The sequence below is a fragment of the Saccostrea cucullata genome, unplaced genomic scaffold (assembly GCF_032062105.1).
Source record: "Saccostrea cucullata isolate Sc308-1 unplaced genomic scaffold, CSIRO_AGI_Scuc_v1 ctg1224, whole genome shotgun sequence".
Taxonomy (NCBI): Eukaryota; Metazoa; Mollusca; class Bivalvia; order Ostreida; family Ostreidae; genus Saccostrea; species Saccostrea cuccullata.
The window spans coordinates 356,600-380,225 of NW_026930231.1; the positions used below are offsets into that span (position 1 = coordinate 356,600).

At 33.6% G+C, this 23,626-nt stretch overlaps 2 protein-coding genes across 2 annotated transcripts in view; one reads left to right on the top strand and one right to left on the bottom strand.

Annotated features, from left to right (window-relative positions):
* Nucleotides 1-2,500: 2,500 nt before the first annotated feature.
* Nucleotides 2,501-10,215, top strand: LOC134283334 (E3 ubiquitin-protein ligase TRIM71-like). The gene is made up of 4 exons (XM_062765789.1): nucleotides 2,501-2,531; nucleotides 3,146-3,621; nucleotides 5,541-5,544; nucleotides 8,206-10,215. The coding sequence occupies exons 2-4, from the start codon at nucleotides 3,188-3,190 to the stop codon at nucleotides 9,463-9,465; spliced, it is 1,698 nt and encodes a 565-aa protein (XP_062621773.1). The 5' UTR covers nucleotides 2,501-2,531; nucleotides 3,146-3,187; the 3' UTR covers nucleotides 9,466-10,215.
* A 1,536-nt stretch (nucleotides 10,216-11,751) lies between these two features.
* LOC134283352 (polyribonucleotide nucleotidyltransferase 1, mitochondrial-like) overlaps nucleotides 11,752-23,626 on the bottom strand; it is a 29,122-nt gene continuing 17,247 nt past the window's right edge. Inside the window, exons 16-25 of the mRNA XM_062765813.1 lie at nucleotides 20,542-20,611; nucleotides 16,660-16,749; nucleotides 16,097-16,254; nucleotides 15,839-15,910; nucleotides 15,646-15,709; nucleotides 15,186-15,266; nucleotides 14,419-14,609; nucleotides 13,794-13,849; nucleotides 12,325-12,403; nucleotides 11,752-12,091 (exon numbers count right to left, since the gene is read on the bottom strand). Coding sequence (XP_062621797.1) covers nucleotides 11,951-12,091; nucleotides 12,325-12,403; nucleotides 13,794-13,849; nucleotides 14,419-14,609; nucleotides 15,186-15,266; nucleotides 15,646-15,709; nucleotides 15,839-15,910; nucleotides 16,097-16,254; nucleotides 16,660-16,749; nucleotides 20,542-20,611 — 1,002 coding nt within the window. The 3' untranslated portion in view covers nucleotides 11,752-11,950. The remainder of the gene's footprint in view (nucleotides 12,092-12,324; nucleotides 12,404-13,793; nucleotides 13,850-14,418; nucleotides 14,610-15,185; nucleotides 15,267-15,645; nucleotides 15,710-15,838; nucleotides 15,911-16,096; nucleotides 16,255-16,659; nucleotides 16,750-20,541; nucleotides 20,612-23,626) is intronic.

A 23,626-nucleotide genomic window follows, 5' to 3' on the forward strand; every position in this document is an offset into this window, starting at 1 on the left:
TTAAAATAAAAATTATGCTTATTCTGGTAGAGCTCTCTCAACGAATATAGTGATGTAATTTTTATCAAGGGGTTTATGTTTGCCCCCCCCCCCCCCACCCCACATTTCCTTCTATCGGGCTCGCAGCAACGGTTATTAAAATCCCTCATTAGAGGACATCTGCACTTTCAAAATCACCGATATAGAAACCTCTATGAAACCTCTATGAAACTAGAAAAGGTGCAAATGATATATGGTGGTCATGTAGATCTCTCTAACCATTTATACACTAGTTTGATATAGTTATTCCTGACAGCATCAATTAATTTATCTTTCCTTAAGATTTGATACGATATTACTGCAGAGTACTATTGTACAAGGCATCTCATTTTTTTTACATTTGTTTACATTCAGTTCCTTATAATGAAAGTCAATTCCACATGATAGTAGAAAATCTACGAGAGTTTCCAATTTATGAGGGAGAACTGTCACCCTACTTTACAGTTTGAATATATTTTAAAATATTTTGTAAACAGAGTGATAAATCCATCAGTCAATTTTTGATCCGTCTATTTTTTTATGCGCCTTGAAATAATGGACTCATTGTATAATGATCTAGTTCATTAACGTTGATGAGTTGTAATTAACCACATTTAACCTTAAGTTCACCCATTATTACTCATATATACATCACTTATAGGCTTCGAACTTTGTTTCAAGGAGAAATATTTCTGTGGTCCTAACACTGTTTAGATTATTGATTACACCTGAATTGTTCTGTCCAACCACAATTTTGTTTAAATACAGACTTCTTATTGATGTTTGTAGATGTGGGATTCGTATTCTTTAAACCGTCTCTCAAAAGAGAATAAAATTAACTTCAGCTTTTTTTTGGCCTATTGAAAACTAAGAGTAGCTCAGAAGGCAGGCGTGGGTTAATATAGGGGAAGGTGTGGGGGAGATCTTTTATCTCAGGAAATATCTCAGTAAATATTTTCGGCAAGGAGGTAAGTTCGAAATTCCACTTATGATGACTTCATAAACATGTTGACCATCGCCGCCACAACATAACTTATATTTCGTATCTTCGACATATTGGTAATTCTTTTAAAAAAGCTGCATTTCAATACATCAGTTAACTTCATACTCGGATCAGCTGTCAATCTTGCATAAATCTTAGAAACATTACTAGTAACGTATTTAACATTAAATCGTGGATGCATTTGGTCGATGTTTTAATTTTGAGGCACCGAAATTCCAATTGGTGTTACCACCAAAGGTGTCATTAAGTGACTGAGTAATGAATCAGTCAAATTCGACCTGGTCTAATTTTTTTTTTTTTTTTTTTTTTTTTTTTACAAAATAAACCTTTCATATTAAAAAAAAAGATGACATCATGACCAGAAAATTAGAGCTAGCAAAAAAAGGGGGGATAAATAATTTCTTATTATTTATGTACACGTATCTGAAAACCCTGATAACAGGCCATACTCAATGTCAGACAACATGTAATACTAAATCCTACTAAATACAGGTGAGGGATGGAGGGGGAGCGGGCAAGCTTTTTGAATGTTAATCTCAGTTTGAATACAAAAAATAAGGAATAAACGGGATTTCATTTTTATTTTAACAAATAAGTTTTATTCCTTTTGATCTTTTTTGTATCAAAGATAATTAATCCATTAGGAAAATACATTTTTAATTACTGAAGTTAACCCCGCCCCCCAAAAAAAAATACATGCATTCTAAAGAAAAATGCTCTCTTATAAGTGTATAAATTTCTCTCTTATAAGTGTATAAATTTTACCGTTAGCAAGCAACATGTATAGAAAATATCCTAGAATTTTATTCCAGAGCACACTGAATTTATTAAAGTTTTTTTCTTACATGTATTTACAAATCGCACTTGTAATCTTCGTTTTTAAACTTTTGTGATCCCACCACTCATGGGATCGTTCCCAAAATATTTCACTTGAATCTCATCTCCGGGCTTAAATCCCAAAATTTTCTGAATATATAAGATAACTTAAAAATTTGATCAATCTGCTTAAATTGAGCAAAAGTTTGAGACTTTAAAATAATTTCCATACTTGTTAAATTTTCAATGCCAGAAAAACCAAATTTTGTAATTGAAAAGGTCGAATAATTGATTATGTGAAACAATTTGAAACTTTTTCTTAGTCACAATATTAGAGTGTCTTTTTTAAAATATAAAAATATTTTAGTTTGTCCCATGATTTATTTGAAAAAAAAATTGGAGGGAAAACGTCGAGGATGTGATTTTTTTTTTATTAAGGCACATTTCATTGCAAAAAGTTCATATTAAATGTACTGCAGAATTAAATGTACTGTAGAGCCAAAATTTGATGAATGTTAGTATTTTATAATGAATTTAATATTGGTTTTTTTGGTCTCCATTATCATAAAACATTAAAGATTTAAATCCCCACAACAGACCAGGAAGTATAAATACCTGACAGGTAGATAACACAGGTAAGTCATGTGACCTGAATTCCAATAAGGAGCTGGCAGCCATTACTGTTTTACATCAGGTAATGTCTAAACTTTGATATCAAGACACGAAGCATCGTTTTAGAAAGGGGGGGGGGGGCGTCAGAGAAAATCGGGGGGGGGGGGGGTTAGGGGTAGGGGTCGACATTTTTCAAGACCGATTTCTTTCAGTATCCATTTTTTTGTATTCAACACCACATTTCCCTGATATTAATTTTCTGTAGTATAAAGTGGGGGGGGGGCAGCCTTTCAATGAACATTTCCATTTTCCAATAGTAAAGGTAATGTTGGGAAAAAAGTGCACCCCCCCCCCCCCCGGTTGCTGCGTGCTTTTCCAATAGTAAAGGTAATGTTGGGAAAAAAGTGCACCCCCCCCCCCCCCCCCCCCCGGTTGCTGCGTGCCTGGATATTGACTTATAATAATTGAATAATTCTGTATACTACAATCCATCTTGTGTAGCATGCTCTGCTCTGGTGAGAGATTGAAAAAAGATCTTGTTTTTATTGATGTACTGTTGGAATAATCAGATTTAATACGGTTTGGGCCAGCCTTGGTAGCTAAGTCAGTAGAGCATTTGACTAGTGAAGCAGGGGTCCCAGGTTTGATTCCCAGTAGAGTCCGTTCAGTCATACATTTTCTCCTTTCCTGTTACAGTTTTGGTGCCGTTGACAAGCCCTGGACTTGTAGGTCTTAATCATGGACCCCAGTGCCCAGGACGTGGTGCGATGCGACCTGTGTGAGACCGCTGTGGTACAGATGCACTGTGATACATGTCTTGTCAACCTGTGTAAGGCCTGCGTTGGAGAACACTTCTCTGCTGATCTCTCAAAACCTCATAAAATTGTGGACTTCAAAGATAGAAAATCCACTCCCCTCTATCCTGGATGTAAAACTCATGACAAAGAACGATGTAAAATGTACTGTGATCAATGTGACATTCCTGTCTGCCATAAGTGCATATCATCTGGTCAACATCTAGGCCATAAAGTATCAGAAATCTTAAAAGTTGTGGATGGAAAAAGGAATAAATTCATGAAAGAGCAGACTGAATTAAATGAGACAATTTACCCCACCTACCAGGACATTGCCTCTGATGTACAAAACAGAATGATCCAGTTTGAAAAGAACTAGTGCTAATTGTAACGGGGACCGTTACAGATGTTCCCCAAACGCTCCCCAACTCCCTTTTGGTGCCATATTCCCTGTTATCTCTATTAAATAAGAAATACTTTATGGAATTTAGACTTAATCAAGGTCTTCCAAGAAAAATACAAAATATATTTAAAAAATAGGCATTGCACGCGTGTTCATGTGAGTAACGACCATATTATCTTGTCTACACTATCTTAAATTTTAATAATATCAAAGCATTTAATCCAAAAGTATTAAAAAATGCACTCATTCAAGTGTATTTTTTATTTTACTCATTTCACGTGCACGCACGTGCATAATGACTACACCTTCTTGTAGGAGTCCCTTATATTTATCCAAGTTCTAAATCTCATCCTGTTTCGTTGAAAAACAAGAGAGTTATAGCCATTTGAAGTTTCAGCCAATCAGATTGCAGCACACGTGCATGCGCGTGATTTCATGAATATTTTCTATATCATATTTTAGGATATCGTAATGCATGACTATGTTTTAAATTTCAAAGCATTTCGTCAAAAAACAAAGGAGATATAGCCATTTAAAGTTTTAGCCAATCAGATTACAGCACGTGCGCATGCGCATGCTTTTATTAAAATTTTAATATATCATGCTGTAGATCTTTATAATGTAGGACCATGTTCAAAATTTCAAAAGATTATGACAAGAAACAAGAAAGATATTGAGACTTTAGTTTCAGCCAATCAGAGCGAAGCGCACGTGCATGCGCGTGAGATCTTGCTATTTTGACCATGCCATCTTGTCTATACTACTAATGTATCCTTACATTATGAGTTTCAAAGCATTTTATCAAAAAATAGAAAGTTCCGACTATATCTATTATATTGGTTATTTGAAGTGTTGCACGTGCGCGCTCTTGCAAGCACGTGCGCGCAAAATGACCTTGATTCCGCAAATCTGCATAACATGTCTACTTACCCTAAAAAGGTTTTACCTACCTCGGACGAACAGTTTACAAGATCATTCCCGGACAAAAAAGTACCCAGGAAGAAGAAGAAAAATAATAATAATAATAATAATAATAACTAGTGCTAATTGTAACGGGAACCGTTACAGATGTTCCCCAAACGCTCCCCAACTTCCTTTTGGTGCCACATTCCCTGTAAGCTTCATTAAATAAGACAAACTCTATGCATTTGAGGCTTTAACAACATTTACCCAAGAGAAAGTACCAAGTTCATTCAAATTTTAGAATTCCACGCCTGCGTAATGACCATATCATCTTGTCTATACAATCTATATATTTTAATATACTAAATGTTAATGTAATTAATTCAAAAGTATTAAAAAATACGCTCATTAAACTGTATTTTTGATTTAACTCATTTCACGTGGAAGCACGTGCATACATGAGCACGATGACCATTCCTTCTTGTAGAAGTCCATTACATCTATCTATGTTCTAAATCCCACCCCGTTTGGTTGAAAACCAAGGGAGTTATAGCTGTTTCAAGTTTCAGCCAATCAGATTGCAGTGCACGTACACGCACGTGTATGCATGTGCATGGTGACCATTCCATCTTGTAGAAGTTCGTTATATCTATCTATGTTCCAAATCCCATCCTGTTTGGTTGAAAACCAAGGGAGTTATAACTATTTAAAGCATAAGCCAATCAAATTGCAGCGCATGTGCATGCAGGCGTTTTCATGAAAATTGCTATATATTTTATTGTAGGATATCCTAATACATGCCTATGTTTAAAATTTCAAAGGATTTCGTCGAAAAACAAGAAAGATATTGAGACTTTAGTTTCAGCCAATCAGAGAAAAGTGCACGTGCATGCGCGTGTGATCTTGTTTTTTTGACTATGTCATCTTGTCTATGCTTCTAATATATACTTATAATATGAGTTTCAAAGCATTTCATCAATAATTTAAATAGTTACGTCTGTATCAATTATGTTGGACATTTTTCATGTTGCACGTGCGAGCTCTTGCAAGCACACGTGCATGCACATGCTTTCATTATAATTCTTATATTACAGGCTGTAGATCTCCCTAATATATGACTATGTTCAAAATTTCAAATGATTTTATCAAAAAACAAGAGAGATATAGAGACTTAAGTTTCAGCCAATCAGAGCAAAGCGCACGTGCATGCGCGTGCGATCTTGCTACTTTGACCATGTCATCTTGTGCATACTACTAATATATCCTTACATTATGAGTTTCAAAACATTTTGTTAAAAAATAGAAAAAGTACGGTTTTATCCATTATATATTGGTCATTTCAAGTTTTGCACGTGCGCGCTCTTGCAAGCACGTGCGCGCAAAATGACCTTGATTCCGCAAATCTACATAACATGTCTACTGACCCTAAAAACATTTCACCTAAATCGGATGTGTAGTTTACAAGATCATTCGCGGACAAAATTTTCCCGAGAAGAAAAATAATAATAATAACTAGAGCCGAGCTCGTTGCAAAGCAACGAGTAGGTCTTCCGTCCGGTTTTGACCAGAAGTGCCGGAAGTGACGTGAACAAAAGAAAGCAATGAGCTAAGTAGTCTCTAGTGACTTAATAATTTCAATTTTGCATTAAAACCTTCGAAATAAGCTATTTTTGGCTACTTCCGGTTTAACCGGAAGTGATGTCGACGGACGGAAAGTTAAGATTTAAGCTTCCAGTGAAATATATTGCCCAAAAACCTGTCAAGAACAGCAAAAATATGCAATTTTTGACTACTTCCGGTTCAACCAGAAATAACGTCGCCGGACGTATTTTGACGACACCATTAGATATAGCTTGACATTTTGAACAACTTTGCTTCTTTGATATATTACAAATCCTCAATACTTTTTGAGATATAAATGAAAAACTTTTGGTCCCTTTTGGCCCTTTATTATAGGGGCCAGCCCCTTATCGTTTATATTTTTCGAAAGATCGTGACATTCTCTACAACTTTTGTTCTATATGTCTTTACAAATTGTTAACATGTAAAAAGATATTGCAGAAAAGGTGTTAAATATTTCTGAGTCCCTGGTAGAACTTTTTTCGAGCCATAGCGAGCGCCGACGTGCGGCACTTCCGGAGAAAGAGAGTGCTGTGTGACAAAAGAGCACACCTTGCTCTATCATCGCTGAAAATCTTATGTTTCTGTCTTAAGGCATTTTCGAGAAAAATGATGGACAATGAGACCCCCTGAAAATCACTAAATCGCGGAAATCTCAAAACCGGAAGTGACGTCATCAAAACAAAAAAATTACTTTCAGCTTTGTTTGATGTTCTATCAGTCCTGAAAGTTTCATTAAAATCTATCCAGCCGTTTTCGAGAAATCGCGTGCACAAAATCGGTAAGAAAAAAAAACAATAATAATAATAATAAAAATAGTGGAAAAGAAACCTAAGAATAACAAGAAGGTCTTCCGCTGAAGACGGAAGACCTTAATAATAATAATAATAATAAGAAACAGAGTAAAAACAATATGTTCCCCAACTTCGTTTGGGGAACATAATAACTAGTGCTAATTGTAACGGGGACCGTTACAGATGTTCCCCAAACGCTCCCCAACTCCCTTTTGGTGCCATATTCCCTGTTAGCTTCATTAAATAAGACAAACTCTATGCATTTGAGACTTTAACAACGTTTACCCAGAAGTGTACGAAGTTCATTCAAATTTTAGCATTGCACGCGTGCGCATGTGAATGCATGTGCGTAATGACCGTATCATCTTGTCTACACAATCTAATATATATTAAATTTACTAAATACTAAAGTATTTAATCCAAAAGTATTAAAAAATACGCTCATTCAAGTGCATTTTTGATTGGTTGAAAACCAAGGGAGTTATAGCTGTTTAAAGTTTAAGCCAATCATATTGCAGCGCACGTACATGCACGTGTATGCATGTGCATGGTGATCATACCTTCTTGTAGAAGTCCATTATATCTGTCTACGTTCCAAATCCCATCCTGTTTGGCTGAAAACCAAGGAAGTTATAGCTATTTAAAGTTTAAGCCAATCAGATTGCAGCTCACGTGCATGCACGTGTTTTCATGATAATTGAGATATATCATGTTGTAGGATATCCTAATGCATGGCTATATTCAAAATTTCAAAGGATTTTGTCAAAAGACAAGAAAGATATTGAGACTTTAGTTTCAGCCAATCAGAGCGAAGCGCACGTGCATGCGCGTGAGATCTTGCTATTTTGACCATGTCATATTGTCTATGCTACTAATATATCCTCACATTATGAGTTTCAAAGTATTTCATCAAAAAATAGAAAAGTTGCGGCTATATCTATTCTATTGGTTCTTTCACGTGTTGCACGTGCGCGCTCTTGCAAGCACGTGCACGCAAAATGACCTTGATTCCGCAAATCTACATAACATGTCTACTGACCCTAAAAAGGTTTTACCTACATCGGACGAATAGTTTACTAGATCATTCCCGGACAAAAAAGTACCCAGGAAGAAGAAGAAGAAGAAAAATAATAATAATAATAAGAAACAGAGTAAAAACAATATGTTCCCCAACTTCGTTTGGGGAACATAATAAGAAACAGAGTAAAAACAATATGTTCCCCAACTTCGTTTGGGGAACATAAATATGGAGATCTCTCAACAGCCATAACAAAACATGGAGAGGACTGGCACAGAGAAATTGACAAACTTGTCAATAAACTTAAAGCTGAAGTTGATGTGATGAAAAACACACAGTTACAAACTCTACAGAAACATCTGGATGAAATAAACAAGACAATGTCTGACATCAAGGATGAAATCAATTCAATGGAAACTGCAATAGACACCAATGAATTGTCAAAACTATTTAGTGTCATGTCTAATGTACACACATACAGAAATCTTCCAGACAAAATTTTAGCACCTTTACCCAAATTCATTCCAGGAAAAATGAAAGGGGAAGAACTAAGTAAACTGTTTGGAGCCTTATCATCAAGTTCTTTAACATCAGATAAACATGGTTACAGCATGAAGACAACACAGAAATCACCAGAAGCTGGATCCTCTCCTCCGGTCAAACAACTGCTTGATGAACCAGAGACTGTCACCACCATAGACACTGGGTATAAACAATTTTACAATATGGCCTGTCTGAATGATGAAGAAATCTGGACAAGTGGAGGTGACAACACCATGAAACTCTACAGCATCAATCAGGGATCACTACTCAAGTCCATCAAAACCAAGTCAGGGTACATATCATCTAACATAGCAGTGACAAAAAGTGGAGATCTAGTTTATACTGATTACTTTTATAGAACTGTGAACATTGTGAAGAATGAGAAGATAGAGGAGTTGATCAGACTACAGAACTGGATACCTAAAGGTGTCTGTAGTACCTCCTCTGGGGACCTCCTGGTTATCATGGTCAGTGATGATTGCAAACAAACAAAAGTTGTCTGTTACTCTGGCTCCACAGAAAAACAAACCATTCAGTTTGATGATAAACGTAAACCTCTCTACTCTAATTCTAGTTCTTGTATTCTAAGATACATAACTGAGAACAAGAACCTGGATATCTGTGTGTCTGATGAGAGAGCTGGAGCAGTAGTGGTGGTCAATCAGGCCGGGAAACTGAGATTCAGATACACTGGACATACTCCTGCTCCAATGAACAAAGCATTCAATCCACGAGGAATCACCACAGACAGTCAGAGTCACATCCTTACAGCTGATTTTAACAATCACTGTGTCCACATCATAGACCAGGATGGACAGTTCCTCCGTTACATAGACTGTGAACTGAGTAGACCCTGGGGACTGTGTACAGATACAAATGACAATTTGTTTGTTGTTCAGTGGGGAAACAGACAAGTGAAGAAAATCAAATATCTGCAGTGAAAGTCAAGATTATATGAAAAAAACTTTCCTCTTCAAAATTAGCTAGTTTCTCTTTATGCTTAAATTGGCCATGTAGATAAACAAATTTATTAACTTACACACTATGTCCAATTCTCAGCCTCATAATAAAGTAGAGATCTAATGCTTTCAATTTTTATGTAAAAGATACCTCTAAAGAGTCCAAGTTCTCAAAAACAGATTGTGTGAAGTTGAAATGTTCTTGAATTTTGCAGAAAAAAATGCATTTGAGATCCTTCAACAAAGAAATAATATATGAGCACACCCCTCAATCCAAAAAATAAAATGTTTCATAATCTAGACAAGCAGTTCTTTCAAAATATACATGTATTTACACATTTTGAATCGGCAGGTCGTGCTGTACATGAAGTATTGAAAAATGAAAATAATGAAGCATTTCATTACATAGCAATGCATGAACTAGCAAGAAAATTACATCATTTTTATTGTAGACATGCAGTCACCAAGGGTTTAAGTTATATTTATTTTGTTGTCAACTAAAACTATATGTACTCAATTTTTAAGAAATTTACAGGGCTTCAAATGGCCCAAAGTGGCCCTTGCTTTTTTTCATCATTTCAGTCCATTGTCTAAACTTTATCCATCTTTTATCTGTATATAACGACTGATGTATGATATGACTGTTACATGTATATATTATGACTGTTATATGAAATGGGGTACCAAGCTTCTTCAATGTTAATCTTAGTTTGAATATAAAAAATAAGGAATAAACAGAATTTCATTTTATTTTAATAAATCCGTTTTATTTCTGTTGATATTTTCTAGCTATCACAGAAGACTTATCCATTATGAGACCTGTGACATTTACATTAATGAAGTTGAACCAGAAAAATAATACCTGATCATAGTACGGTGAACAGTCAGAGGCATAGCCAGGGTACTTTTGACAGTACATTACGAAAAATTGTAATATTACAATTTTCCATGATATAGTGTAAGTAAGAGTTATCTCTCCCATTGTAAAAATAAATCTATGCTTGATTAAGGAGGCTGGGGGGTCAACAAATTAACCGCAAATTAACCACCAGATTTAACTTATTTTTTTTAGATACGGTATCTTAAGCTGTCAACTATCATTTGGCAAAGAAAAAATTCATACATTTTAGTTTTAAAAATTGATCATTTTTGTATATCTTTATATGGAGCTCTTCTTTTAAAGGAGATAGAAATAGTCTGAAAATGGCTGCCACCCCCAGCCTCTTTAAATCTGCATCTAGCTCACAGCAGGGTCAATATTACCACTTACTAAATGAATAAGAAGTAGAGTAGATACCTAAGGAATATCAAGTGTCTCATCTAAGCCTTTAGATTGGTCTTACACAAGATTAACAGCTGGATAATCATTAATGCATTAGTTAGAGTAATGAAAGAACCATGATGGTCGGAGCTAAACTAGGAAGGCCGGAGACATGAAACCAGTATCAGGTCACTGGGTCAACTTCAAACTATACAGGAAAATTACTGCCAATCCCTCAAAAATTACTCTCTGGGAGATATTGACATTCAAAGTGTGCACTATGTCAAAGAAAGTCAAAAAGTAGCAATAAATTTTGGACTATTTCTTACCCTGCACCATGAAAACAATTAAACCAGAAGTTTGGAACAAAAATATTTCATAATAAAAGCATTTGTTTGCTTTAATTTAAGATTTTCACAACATTAACTATATTACAGTTTTCCATAATATTACAATTTTTCATAATATAGAAATATTAGGAAAAATTGTAATATAAAATCTTATATTATGGAAAACTGTAATATTACAGTTTTTCGTAATGTACTGGACTGTTTGATGTGGACACCCAGGTAGGCGGCAGGGGGTAGGGGCTGACTTAAGCCTGGCTATGCGCCTGACAGTTACATAATAATGCAGGCTAAATGAAATTTTACATTCCAAGACATAAAATGTCCAGCTCAATTTTTCAAAGAAAAATAAAATTACATTTGATGATTTGCCATTAAAAATCATATTCTATTTTGTTTTCAATGAAAAAAAAAATATCAAAGAATTAACATTAATTTAAGCACACGTTAAACAGTCACTTTGGACTATTTCAGTTTCTAACGAAAAATCTTCTCAAACACTGCAGGAATTTTTTGTCACCTCTTTGGCACATTAATGACAGTCAGAAATTAAGTTTTTTTTTTATGAAATATATGTGTAAAATCACTTTGTATAGACTTTGTTGTCTTTAGATTTTAAATTAAACATCATCAGGTAAAACAATTCAAACGTCCCTCGTCTTGCAGTGCTCAATACTAACTCCCTCAAGATAAACAGTACACTGTAGGTCCTTTAAGATTGCATATTCAAGATGAGCAGGTCATCTTCATCCATTTCGTTTGTGAAATTCTCATTCTATCCCCTCTCTTTCTTTCTGTTCTTGGAAGAACAAGATCTTATAATTAGTATTCATATATTAAAACTAGAATAGTGCCAGGGTCAGGACTTGAATGCTGGTAATGCGGGAGAGAGAAGGACCCTCCGTGACAGTCTGATCCCACCACTCACGGGATCATTCCCAAAGTATTTCACTTGTATCTCATCTCCGGGCTTAAATCCCAAAACTGTGGCATCCTGAACCTGTCAAAGGGATCATTCAATCAGAATGTGATTTTTATTTAAATACATGTATGCAATATAATAAAATACAAGTAGCACATTTTTTTCTTACAGTACCTACTCCCCAAGTAAAAGGATACAGAAAAAGAGGCTAAAATATTAAAATGTGCATATGGATTCCAATATATGTATTTTATTCTGGTTTATATCCCTGTAAAATTCCAGAACAAAGTAATAAGGAATTTAAAGCTCACCATTCTGATATCCAGTTGTTTTCTGTGTATGAATACTGGCTCCATGCTAGGATGGATCTCCACCATGGCACCGGCTACCCTGTAAAACCAACAGCATTCAGTATACTAGGTTCCGTGCAAAGTGAAACATTTTTAGCTTAAAGCTTACAAAATTAAAAATTTTACTGTTACAATTTTAGCTTACAAAAATAGACATTTAAATAAATTAAATCATATGATTAATGATACATTAATGATACAGGGTACATCAAAAGTCAACTTTGCAACAGGTCCATAATCATTACATTACAGGGTATCTAAAAAATTACAAATGACTGCACATCCTTAATAAATCAAGTAAAAACAAGAGGCCCATGGGCCACATCGCTCACCTGAGAATTGTGGCTAGGCAAAAGTAAAAATTGGTTTATCACTGAATAGTTTAAATCCAAAAGTAGTCCCATTACCAATCATGGCTTTGCTATTCTTGATAAGATGACAATTTTAGCTTACAAAAATAGACATTTAAATAAATTAAATCATGTGATTAATGATACATTAATGATACAGGGTACATCAAAAGTCAACTTTGCAACAGGTCCATAATCATTACATTACAGGGTATCTAAAAAATTACAAATGACTGCACATCCTTAATAAATCAAGTAAAAACAAGAGGCCCATGGGCCACATCGCTCACCTGAGAATTGTGGCTAGGCAAAAGTAAAAATTGGTTTATCACTGAATAGTTTAAATCCAAAAGTAGTCCCATTACCAATCATGGCTTTGCTATTCTTGATAAGATGACTTTTAAAGAATTTTCCTAAATATGTCTATGTAAAACTTTGATTGGCCATTGTGGCCCCACCCTACCCCCGGGGGTCATGATTTGAACAAATTTGAATCTACACAACCTGAGGATGCTTCCATATAAATATGGTCAATTATGGCTTTGTTATTCTTGAGAAGAATATTTTTAAAGAATTTTCCTATATATTTCCATAGATGTAAAACTTTGGTCGGCCATTGTGGCCCCGCCCTACCCCAGGGGGTCATGATTTGAACAAACTTGAATCTACACCACCTGAGGACGTTTCCCCATAAGTTTCATCTTTCCAGGCACAGTGGTTCTTGAGATGAAGATTTTTAAAACATACCACTAAATTTTCATTAATTCCCAATTATCTCCCCTTGAGTGAAGACCAGGCCCTTCATTTGAATAAACTTGAATCCCCTTCACCCAAGGATGCTTTGTGGCAAGTTTGGTTGAAATTGGCCCAGCGGTTCTTGAGAAGAAGTCAAAAATGTGAAAAGTTTACAATAACGATGACGACAGACAACAGACAAATTTTGATCAGAAAAGCTCACTTGAGCCTTCGGCTCAGGTGAGCTAAAAATTGGTACATGTACTTGATTAAAACTAAATGGAGGAAACTTTTTATCTCAAAACTTGTTAGAAAAGATAACCAACAAAATTGACAGGTACATACTTTACTTCCAATATCTTCACCGTATATATAGCACCAAACACCAGATTGGGAGCAGCCTAAAACACAAAGGTATACTTGCTAGAGCAGGATATACAATGAAATACAATTAAAACTACTAAATGTTGTTGTTTTATCTACATATATTAAGCTGATATTAAACATAGAAATAATCACGCTTTATTAATATAGTGTGTAAGTTTTCCGATTTCTAATTAGGTACATGTAATGAACAACATACATGTATGAAAATTACCCAAATTTACCCCCTACAGAACAAATGAAATGTCAAAAAATTTTACCTTCCTATAAATGTTACTGCATGAACAGTATTTAATTTAAAACTGGTACATATATAAATGTCACATATACATCAGTGGTAAAAAAACTAGACAATTCAAACTTGTTTATGCCGTGTAGCTGCTTTAGGACAGAGATGATGAAATCAATCATGAAACATTTCTTAATTTACACTCTAGAACATCTAGACTATTTTTTTTGACTAAGAGTTGATAAGAAGTGTATGCAGTTTACAAGTATTTACTCAGACAGAAGGAGAAATCCACAGATATTTGAGAGAGAGAGAATGAAAGGGAAAGGAAGGAGAGAGATACAGCTCCTCTCTTACCTTTTCCTCCAGCCAGACGTTCAGTAATTCTTTGGCTTCTGACAGGGCTGTCTTGTCCGGAGCAAACAAATCAAACGTGCTCTCGTCCAGCACGGACATCTGGACACCGGTCTTCTGGGCCAGCTGTCGTAACCTCTGACCTCCGACCCCGATCACACGGGATCTCTTCTGAGGATTTACGGTAAACTTCTCTACAACATAAAAAAAATACAATTTGATTTTTGGTCAACTGATAACAAGTAAGCCAGGGTTTACAAAACAAAAAGAATCTTCAAAATCTTGTTCATAAAAACTTTAGCCAGCAAATCATATCATAAAACAGACTATTACAAAATGCGGGGGACTGAGGACTTTGCTTTGTTATTAGCATAATTCACTATAACTGTAAAGTACTGTAGATTCCTAATTATACGCGAGGAATTAATTATCGCGCAATATCGCGAGAAGCATCATCCACAAAATAAAAATACTCGCTTTTATCTTTAAGGTGCTGAAATCCATGGAAATTCTCTTGATCAATCATCCATTCGCGAATAATTATTGTCGCGATTTGATATTCAAGACCCATCTTGCGATAATAAATACTAACGAAAAATAAGGAATCTACAGTACCGGTAAATAATATATTTTAGAGCCAAGGGAGATGAAAATCACTTTGCTGTAAGCATCAATTGATTATGACCATATTGGCTATAGGCGTTTTTTACTGTAAATGGTTACATGTAAAGGTAGATTGTATTCAAGGTAGAAAGGTTACCTGTCCGTACCTGTTACTGGGGCATTGCTTTTAGGTTCCCTTGGTTTACTTATCACAGAGTTCATAATCTTTAACATTCTATTTATTCCACCTGTAAAAAAAGGAAGCATTTTTTTTTATGGTACAATTCACTAGACTAAGTCTAACAACATGTAAATTCTTCAGCCCCTATATGTTATTAAGTACTACAAAAATAAAAAATAACTTTTAAATTTCTACATTTTAAATACATGGTCAATTATGATTTTTTTTTCTCTATATATAATATATTGTATATAGGAAAATATTCTAATTTCATATCTTTGGCACTTTTTTGTCTATAGATAAGCCAATTCAAACTGAATCAAACAAGGCAGAGTTATCTTTCTTTGAAAACAACTGTCTAGGTGGAACCATTTTGCAAGCAAGATTGGGCAAAAATAATCCTATATAGTACAGTACTGCATTTTTCTTAAAGAAAACACACTTACTTTTACCAGCATCAATTGCCTCAAATACAATGTCTAAAGGTAAAAAGGATAATTTAATGTCTGCCTACAAAAAAATATACATATTTTGATCAGAATACATTGTTTCCTTTACAATTAATTGTGTGTTAATTTCAGTAAAAAAAAAAAAAATAAATAAAAAAAAAACCCAATAATTTTTAAGAAGTCTGTAAACCTGCAATGCTGTGACTCCATTTTTAGTTCCTGCAATTTTGAAATCCATGTCTCCAAAATAGTCTTCTATACCCTGAATAATAATAAAATAAAGACTTAGAATCATTTCACTAATGTAGAGGAACTTTGACACCCCCCCCATTACATTATACCTACCATTAAGTCAGTGAGGACCCTGTGGAATGCGATATCCCCATACTTGTCTGTGTGGGTCACTAGTCCAATGGCCACCCCCCCCCCCCCATTACATTCTACCTACCATTAAGTCAGTGAGGACCCTGTGTGATGCGATATCCCCATACTTGTCCGTCTGGGTCACCAGTCCGATGGCCACCCCAGCTGCTGCCTCCCTAACTGGGACCCCCGCATCCATCAGAGCCAGGCTCCCCCCACAGACAGAAGCCATGGAGGAGGATCCTACAATTTACTGAGCGGGGTCATCATAAAAATCACCATAGAGAGGTGTACTGTGGGGAATCATTTTAATACGTGGGGTTCAGTGTTCATGGGTAAGAAAAATTCCGTTGTTTTGGTAGGGACGTAATTTAGTGGAAAGATTCAATGAAAAAAAATATGTTGACATGGTAATATTGTTCACAGGGATTTCGTAAATTATAAAATTGTAAATTTGTAGATAAGGGTGACCCATAAAATCCAAGAACATTGGTCCCTCACAAACACTGATGATTCCACACTATAACACTGGTTCATTGTAACTAATGTTTCATGGACATTTATATCAATTTATAGGAATTTTTGAAATGAATGAAATTACTTATTATTAATTTTAAGATGTTATAATAATAGAATTTTAGAGCCCACCATTAGATTCCAGAACTTCTGAGGTGAGGCGTAAAGTAAAGGGAAGATTGTCTGGGATGATCGGTCTCAGGCCTCTCTCCGCCAGGGCACCTGTCAAAAAATAAAACTTGTGTCTTAGTTCTTTTGGGTCCAATACATGTACCATTAAGTGCTGCTGTTTTTTTTTAACATAAAATATTCAAATCATATATGTAAATCTTATTAAGAGATAAGGGTGGCATAATTTTTTTGAAATTCAATTCAATGCTTTCTATGAAAATGATTATACACCTATCACTAAATTTTAAGATAAAACTGAGAAAGAATAATACTAGGCTAACACCTTGCAAATTGATCAAAAACTTATAAATTAAAATTACATGTACAATTTAAACAGAATGTACAATGATGTTATTTTTCTGTATTTTTTTTCTTCAGAATTCTTCATTTTATGAAGCAATTTTATATAATAATAATAATACATTTATAAGTGAGCTAAAAAATAATATATTAATACTTATCTTTATACAAATGTAGCTATGAATACTTTAAAACAAGTGCATGATTATTATTTTTTTTTTTTTTGCTTTTCACATTTATCAGGAAATGATTCTCTTCCAGTTTAATTTTTTTCCTTTGATTTGATTTTGTAAATATTTAATGAATCCACGAAAACTCTAAAATTTAAATATAAACCACTTTGTTTTTTATTTTGGGGAACTAAAAATAAATTTAATTATAGATATCTCAATTTCCACAAAAAAAAATGCTTCGTAAAAATTCAAGAATTCAGTATCTTGTATTTTATTTATTTATCTTTTTAAAATAGTTTTTGAACAACAAAGTAAAGTCTATAAAAAGTTTTTTTTTAATGCATTTAAGCTTCTTGGGAAAGGAAAAATATAAATATTTTAAGCATTTATTTCTAAATTAGCATTTCATTTTCCTTTCTTTTGTGTTGAACATATTTTCTCACTTTCTATGATATAACATTAATCTAGGACAACAGGGTCCCCTCCACATAAAGAGTGTCAGTAATTAGCCCAGGTAAACCCAGGTGAGACTATCACAAACAGGGGAAGTAAATCCATTCTAAAGGGACAGCAAACAGCATGTGGGGAAATCACTAGTGAGACAAACAAATGTCACAGACGATCTGACCAATCAGAGAGCTCAGACTGGCCAGCAGGGGTCATGTGACATCTGGAAAGAAGAAAGGAGAAACACATTAAATCCCTTTAGTACTTTATTTCTAAGTCATACAGGTAAGGGGTGCTGTAAAATTTATGGATTTTTTAAAATTAATTAATTCAAAATTTTTGATTTTTAAAAGTCTTCAAGTTTAAATCTATGAAAATAAGAAAGAATATTTGTTTCATAATTCTATTGTTTTCTAATTTCGAATTGGACTTTTTCTCTTGAAATTTTAATAAAAGCTGAAAATTATAAATATCTCATGTTTTTAAAAACTTTCGACAATTTGCTTTTTTCAGTTTTGATTTTGTTTAATTTTTGTTTTAGTTTTTGTTTTGGAATTCTTTTTGTTTCACTAATCTTTAGATTTCACTATTCCCTTAAAGTTAAATTTATTCTCCTTAACACTATCTAATTATTAAAGTAACACAATAATTTATAACTTAATCCATATTTTTTGCTTTAAATACATGTATAGCCTTCCAGGAGATTGACACATTTTGTATGCAAGCTCTTTATAAATATTAACTTGCTAGCATCATACATGTGTCATTGTCTTGTTTGTTTGATGCCACCACATCTGCTTCTTTCTTCATCTAATTCTATAATCTATTTCTTTATAAAATTAATTAATATTTATTTATTGTATAAAACCTATCTTTTTACTTAAAATGCATACTTATAATACTGTACCTAACATAAAATCTTTTTTTACCCCTGCCTTAAACACCCAATTTTATTTCAACGCCCCCAAAATCTACCTGATTCAAGATCAATAATTTACCGCCTGTCAATCATTAAAAAAACAATAGCTTCTGATTTGATTGACAAGTCAGCTACCTGTGCTTCATGATAATCTGAGTTTGCATGTTTTGAAAACAATTACCTGGTCACGCGTCAAACGCTTTCATGTACCCGCATAGTATACACGCGGATTAGAAAACTCCAATATGTTTGAATTTCAAAAAATAATTGAAAGTAGATAATTTAAACATTGACATAAATAAATATTTTTTTCTATCGTTTATCTGTAGAAAAAAGACCGCGTCCACAGAAAAGGCTTTAGAAGTCCAACGAATTAAATTATTTTTTAAGAAATGGTATATAAGAAAAATATTCAGTACTAATAAAAGGCATAGCATAGTTTTTAAAAGATGTTTTATTTTGTACTATGGCTACAATCCGCGCGCTGTTACTTAATTCTGATTTCCAAGATGGCCAGACTCTGTTCACTAAGCATTTGTAAGACTTGGCACATTTTGTATGCTGACAAAGGGGTTCAAAGTTCAAGGTCAGTGTCAATGTGTGTCAATTTAAACACATGCAGTTTTCATCGTTAACCCCCCTCTCTCTCCCACTCCAAACAACCTTATCTGACCAGCACATCTTGAACCCAGACCTACAGTACTAGGAATGACCCACTCTGACTGGCACACTTTGAATGTAGACCTAGATATACCAAATTGTCAGCATCAGCTTGTGCCGGTCTGAGAGGCAGAGAGTTCTCTCCCTTCATCAGAAAACGCAAGAGACAGCCTTAAGGGTCCTCCACATCATGTGACTTGTGACGTATATAGAGAAAAAATACTTTTACTTCTGGTTTGATCGAGTTTCTGCATGAACGATTTGGCCTAGCACCGTTTGTAAACAATGAACACATGGCATGATCACGGATTGACCAATGGAAAAGGATGTGTGGGTTTTTTTTTTTTAAATAAAAGAGTAACAGACGTCTTGGATTACATGTATGTAATTGTTACATAATAATTCGTAAACAACAGGTGCCGGTGGGTATGACGAGAAACGTTTACAAGGTTATTCACACTTTCAGGCTAATCAACCGTGTCTGCTTTGATAGTTGAAATTTTGGCACACTAATTTGTGCGTTTCAATAATACATTATCTCATTGTGTGTTTATAAATATTGATTAAACAGTGCGCGTTTCTAGTTTTCCTCTTTTATATCTGTCCAGTTCAGTGGCCAGTAATTGCTAAATATAGTATGGTGACGTATGCGGAGACTTGCCAAAGTTTTTGAGTCCCGGGCAACAGGAAAGATAACTCCAAAAAGGAACTTTGAAACCAAAGATTTTGAAAATGTTTTTTCTACATTAGTGCATTTAATTTTAATTCAATTTTTTGATGTAATCTTATTCATTAATGTTTCTTCTCCACGAAAGAAGTCCTTATTGATTTTTCTCGAGATGTACCATGGTTTTATGTTTTATATACTTTTTATAAACATAATAAATTTCTGTAAAAAATATGTTGATCGATAAATTAAGTTTTATGGTCATTTTGTGAGCTTTAAAATATACGAAAGGGTGAGACAAAGTTTGTTGTGCTAGGTATGAAAACGCCTTGGGAAAAATTTCTTGTAACATGTGAAATAATTATTTTAAAAAATCAGTATAAATTACATTTTAATCCCTGGACAGTTTTTAAAGGTTGATATGCTTGTTAAAAGAAATACTCAATAATATGAGAACATAAGCTGTGGGTGTGTGGAGGACCCTTAATGATCACAACTGCCTTCATTATAAAAACCGTCATTGGAAACGGAAGACTTTTATTGCCCATCCTGCACTGTTTAATCCTTGTCACTAATTTATGATTTTTTGATTTAATAAAAGAGATTATCAAAGAGAAAGCCTATATTTCAACACATTCTGCATTTGTTGCCTATTCTATGTGATAAATTAGATTTACCGTGTCCTATTTCTCTTCTTGCCGTAGCTGTACCAGGTCGTCCTATTTCATTGGTGGCATACGCTGGAAACTAAAAGAAGAATAAACATTAAAATCATTCAAAGTCTCCGCTTCCTTTACTTTTAATCTGACTCTTCAAAAACTGGAATCTATAAAATATGACAAATTTTTATCACGAAATAGTTAACTTTCTTTTTTTTTAAATAAAGATTTTATGACTTCTGTGTGTCACAACGCACAGCATAGTTTTCATCATTTGAAATTAAATAAATTGTTTTTAATCCTAAATAAATCAGAACAGGAGGTTCTTAGACCACAATGCTCACCTGAGTCAATGTATATTCTCAGAAGATTTTAAAACATTATTTTGAAAATTTTTCATCTTTGTTCAGATACAAATTGACCCCATATTGTGGTTTTAATCTGGCTACATAGGGCTAAAACATTTCAAACCTGAATCCATGCATCCTGGTTATTTTTCAATACAGCGTATTTTTATGACTAATAGGGCCTTGTTGCTATAGAGACCCCCCCCCCATCTATGCAGTATGAAAATTTGATTCCCAAATTTTAGTGCAACCCTAATCTCAGGGTTTTTAATTTGAAGAAAAAAAAATTCCACAATTTTGGTATGTTTTAGAAATAAAAATTCCAAATGTATCCATATATTTCTGCTGTATTTTAGCCCATCCTAACCCAAGGGTTCATACCGTATATACTCACCTATAAGTCAGTTTTTCGGGAGTCAAATTTTGGTATAAAACTTTATGTCCGACTTATAGGCGAGTCATAAAGAGATTATTATTCTTCTAGAAGGCAAAATGTAGTATTTTATATGCATTTCCCATAATTATCTAAGAACAAATTCTTGATATATAATCATTCATATATTCTTAGATGATACATAAAGTATAAGTTCTAAATATTTCATTCATTTCATTTATATCTAAAATGTTCATTCCTAATTTGTTTAACTCTTTACAACTTACTGAATTGTTATGCAACATACACTTACTGTTCACATCATAGAAATATGTGTTTACCATTTCCCCTATTTTAATAAGAAAATAATTTTTCTTATTTTATGAGATTCCAGCAATTATGAAATAGAAGGAATTTGGCAATAAATTGAAGATTAAATGAACTTTTAAAAGTGCACGAAAATGAGTGATTGCAGGGAAACAGTATGTGCATGATTTTGCATTAGAAATAGGAAATGGTATATGCATTAAAATGCATGATTGGGGGAAGGGGGTTGATAAGTTAAAATCAAATATCTGCATCATTTCGGGGAAAAATAATTGAAACCTGGTCAAAACATCAGTAGATTTACTTGAAACTGACAACTGAGTCTGTAAAAAAAGTTGAACCAACTTATAAGCGGGTCAAGGTAAATCCCTTCAAAATAACCTAAAAAAATACCGGTACAACCTATTTGTAGGCCGACCAACTTAGAGGTAAATATATATGGAAATTTGAAAAAAAAAATAATTCACACAGCTTTGGAAATATTTACAAATCTAAATAGAAATTTTGATATTTTGACAATTTTTCAAAGATTTTTCCAATATATAATACAGTAAAACTCGGTTATAGCAAAGATCCCTGGGAACGTGTGAATTTAATTCGCTACATCCGTAATTTGTTATATCCGTATAACAAATTCGTATAGCCATTATAGCGAATTCACACAATGCATGTTTTCCTTCAAGTATTACATGTTCTACCAACTATGTTAGTGAAGCAAATATTACAAAATATATCCTCGATAAGTAAGGTTTTCTTATTAATTGAATTTTATATATATATATGCTAAAAGGAAATAAGTAAGTTCAATTTATCATTTTTTCAATAATCTTTGAAATTTCGTTATAAAAGATGTAAATTTAATTCTATTTAACTCAATGGGACTTAAAATCAGTTCGCTATATCCGTAAATTCGTTATATCAGAGTTCGTTATAACCGAAACATTTTGCAAACTTAAGATTTAGTAAAAATTTTGCCAGGGACCCAGAAAAACTTTGCTATATCCGTGAATTCGCTATATCCATGTTCGTACTAAATGAGTTTTACTGTAGAATATAAAACTTGGATTCTCTGTAGTGGCCGAATCTCACCCACAGCCATACTGTAATTTGGGCGAATTGCCTCCCCTTGAAAGAGGGTATAACCCTTTAACTGAACAAACTTAAGGAAGGCCCACACTTTTACGGATCCGGTTCTAATTTTACACATCATTTACACATCAATATAAAATTCTGATTTTCACTTTTCTATTGATATAAATCTTTTTGGGTGATTGAAAATGATTTAGCAAGTATGTATTTGTTTATTATAGTGTTATTGTGCACATGAAGCATTTAATACATGTATACATTATTTATGAAAATTAACACTTTGCACGCTGTCCATAAGATCAATATGTCATTTAGTACGTACACAGACACAAAATTCTTAATTGCTTTTATGGACCTAAATTTTCTTTTAAGCAAACTAACCTGAGATCTATGTTTATTGATTTAGAGTCTATATCATCCATTTAATTTTTACTTTTTAAAAATTTTGCATTGAATTATTGAAAAAATTGATATTCCAAAAATGGGGGTATACATCTTCAAAAGACTGTTTTGTTAAAATTCTCTGGTCAACCATAATATAGTAGCTGTTTTGGTTAACAATAGATATAATTCTTAATAGTTTTAAAGAAAAATGGCATCTAAACATTTTGGATTTTGAGAATTATAAAAAATAAAGATATTTTGAGATTTTTTTCTGAAAGACATGGACAGATTCAACACCAATTTGTTAATGTTTTGCAGTAAAGATTTCAAATATTCTCTTGGCAAATGAATATTTTTGATCTTCATAAGTTTTAACATAAATTTGATGTGATTTGGTGAATAACTAAGAGAAATATGATATCACACTTTTTAATGTTCAATTTTGGCTGTTAATTTTTTAAACATATGTATTCTGAGACATGTTGTATGAAAATTAACCTGCAAAGATATGTCTTTTATGGGTGTTTTAGTAAGTTTAAGACTTGTTCAAGGTATTCAAATTGAAAAATTATCAGTTTGACAG

Coding starts and splice junctions, on each gene's coding strand:
- LOC134283334 (XM_062765789.1), top strand. CDS start 3,188: ATGGACCCCAGTGCCCAGGACGTGGTGCGATGCGACCTGTGTGAGACC.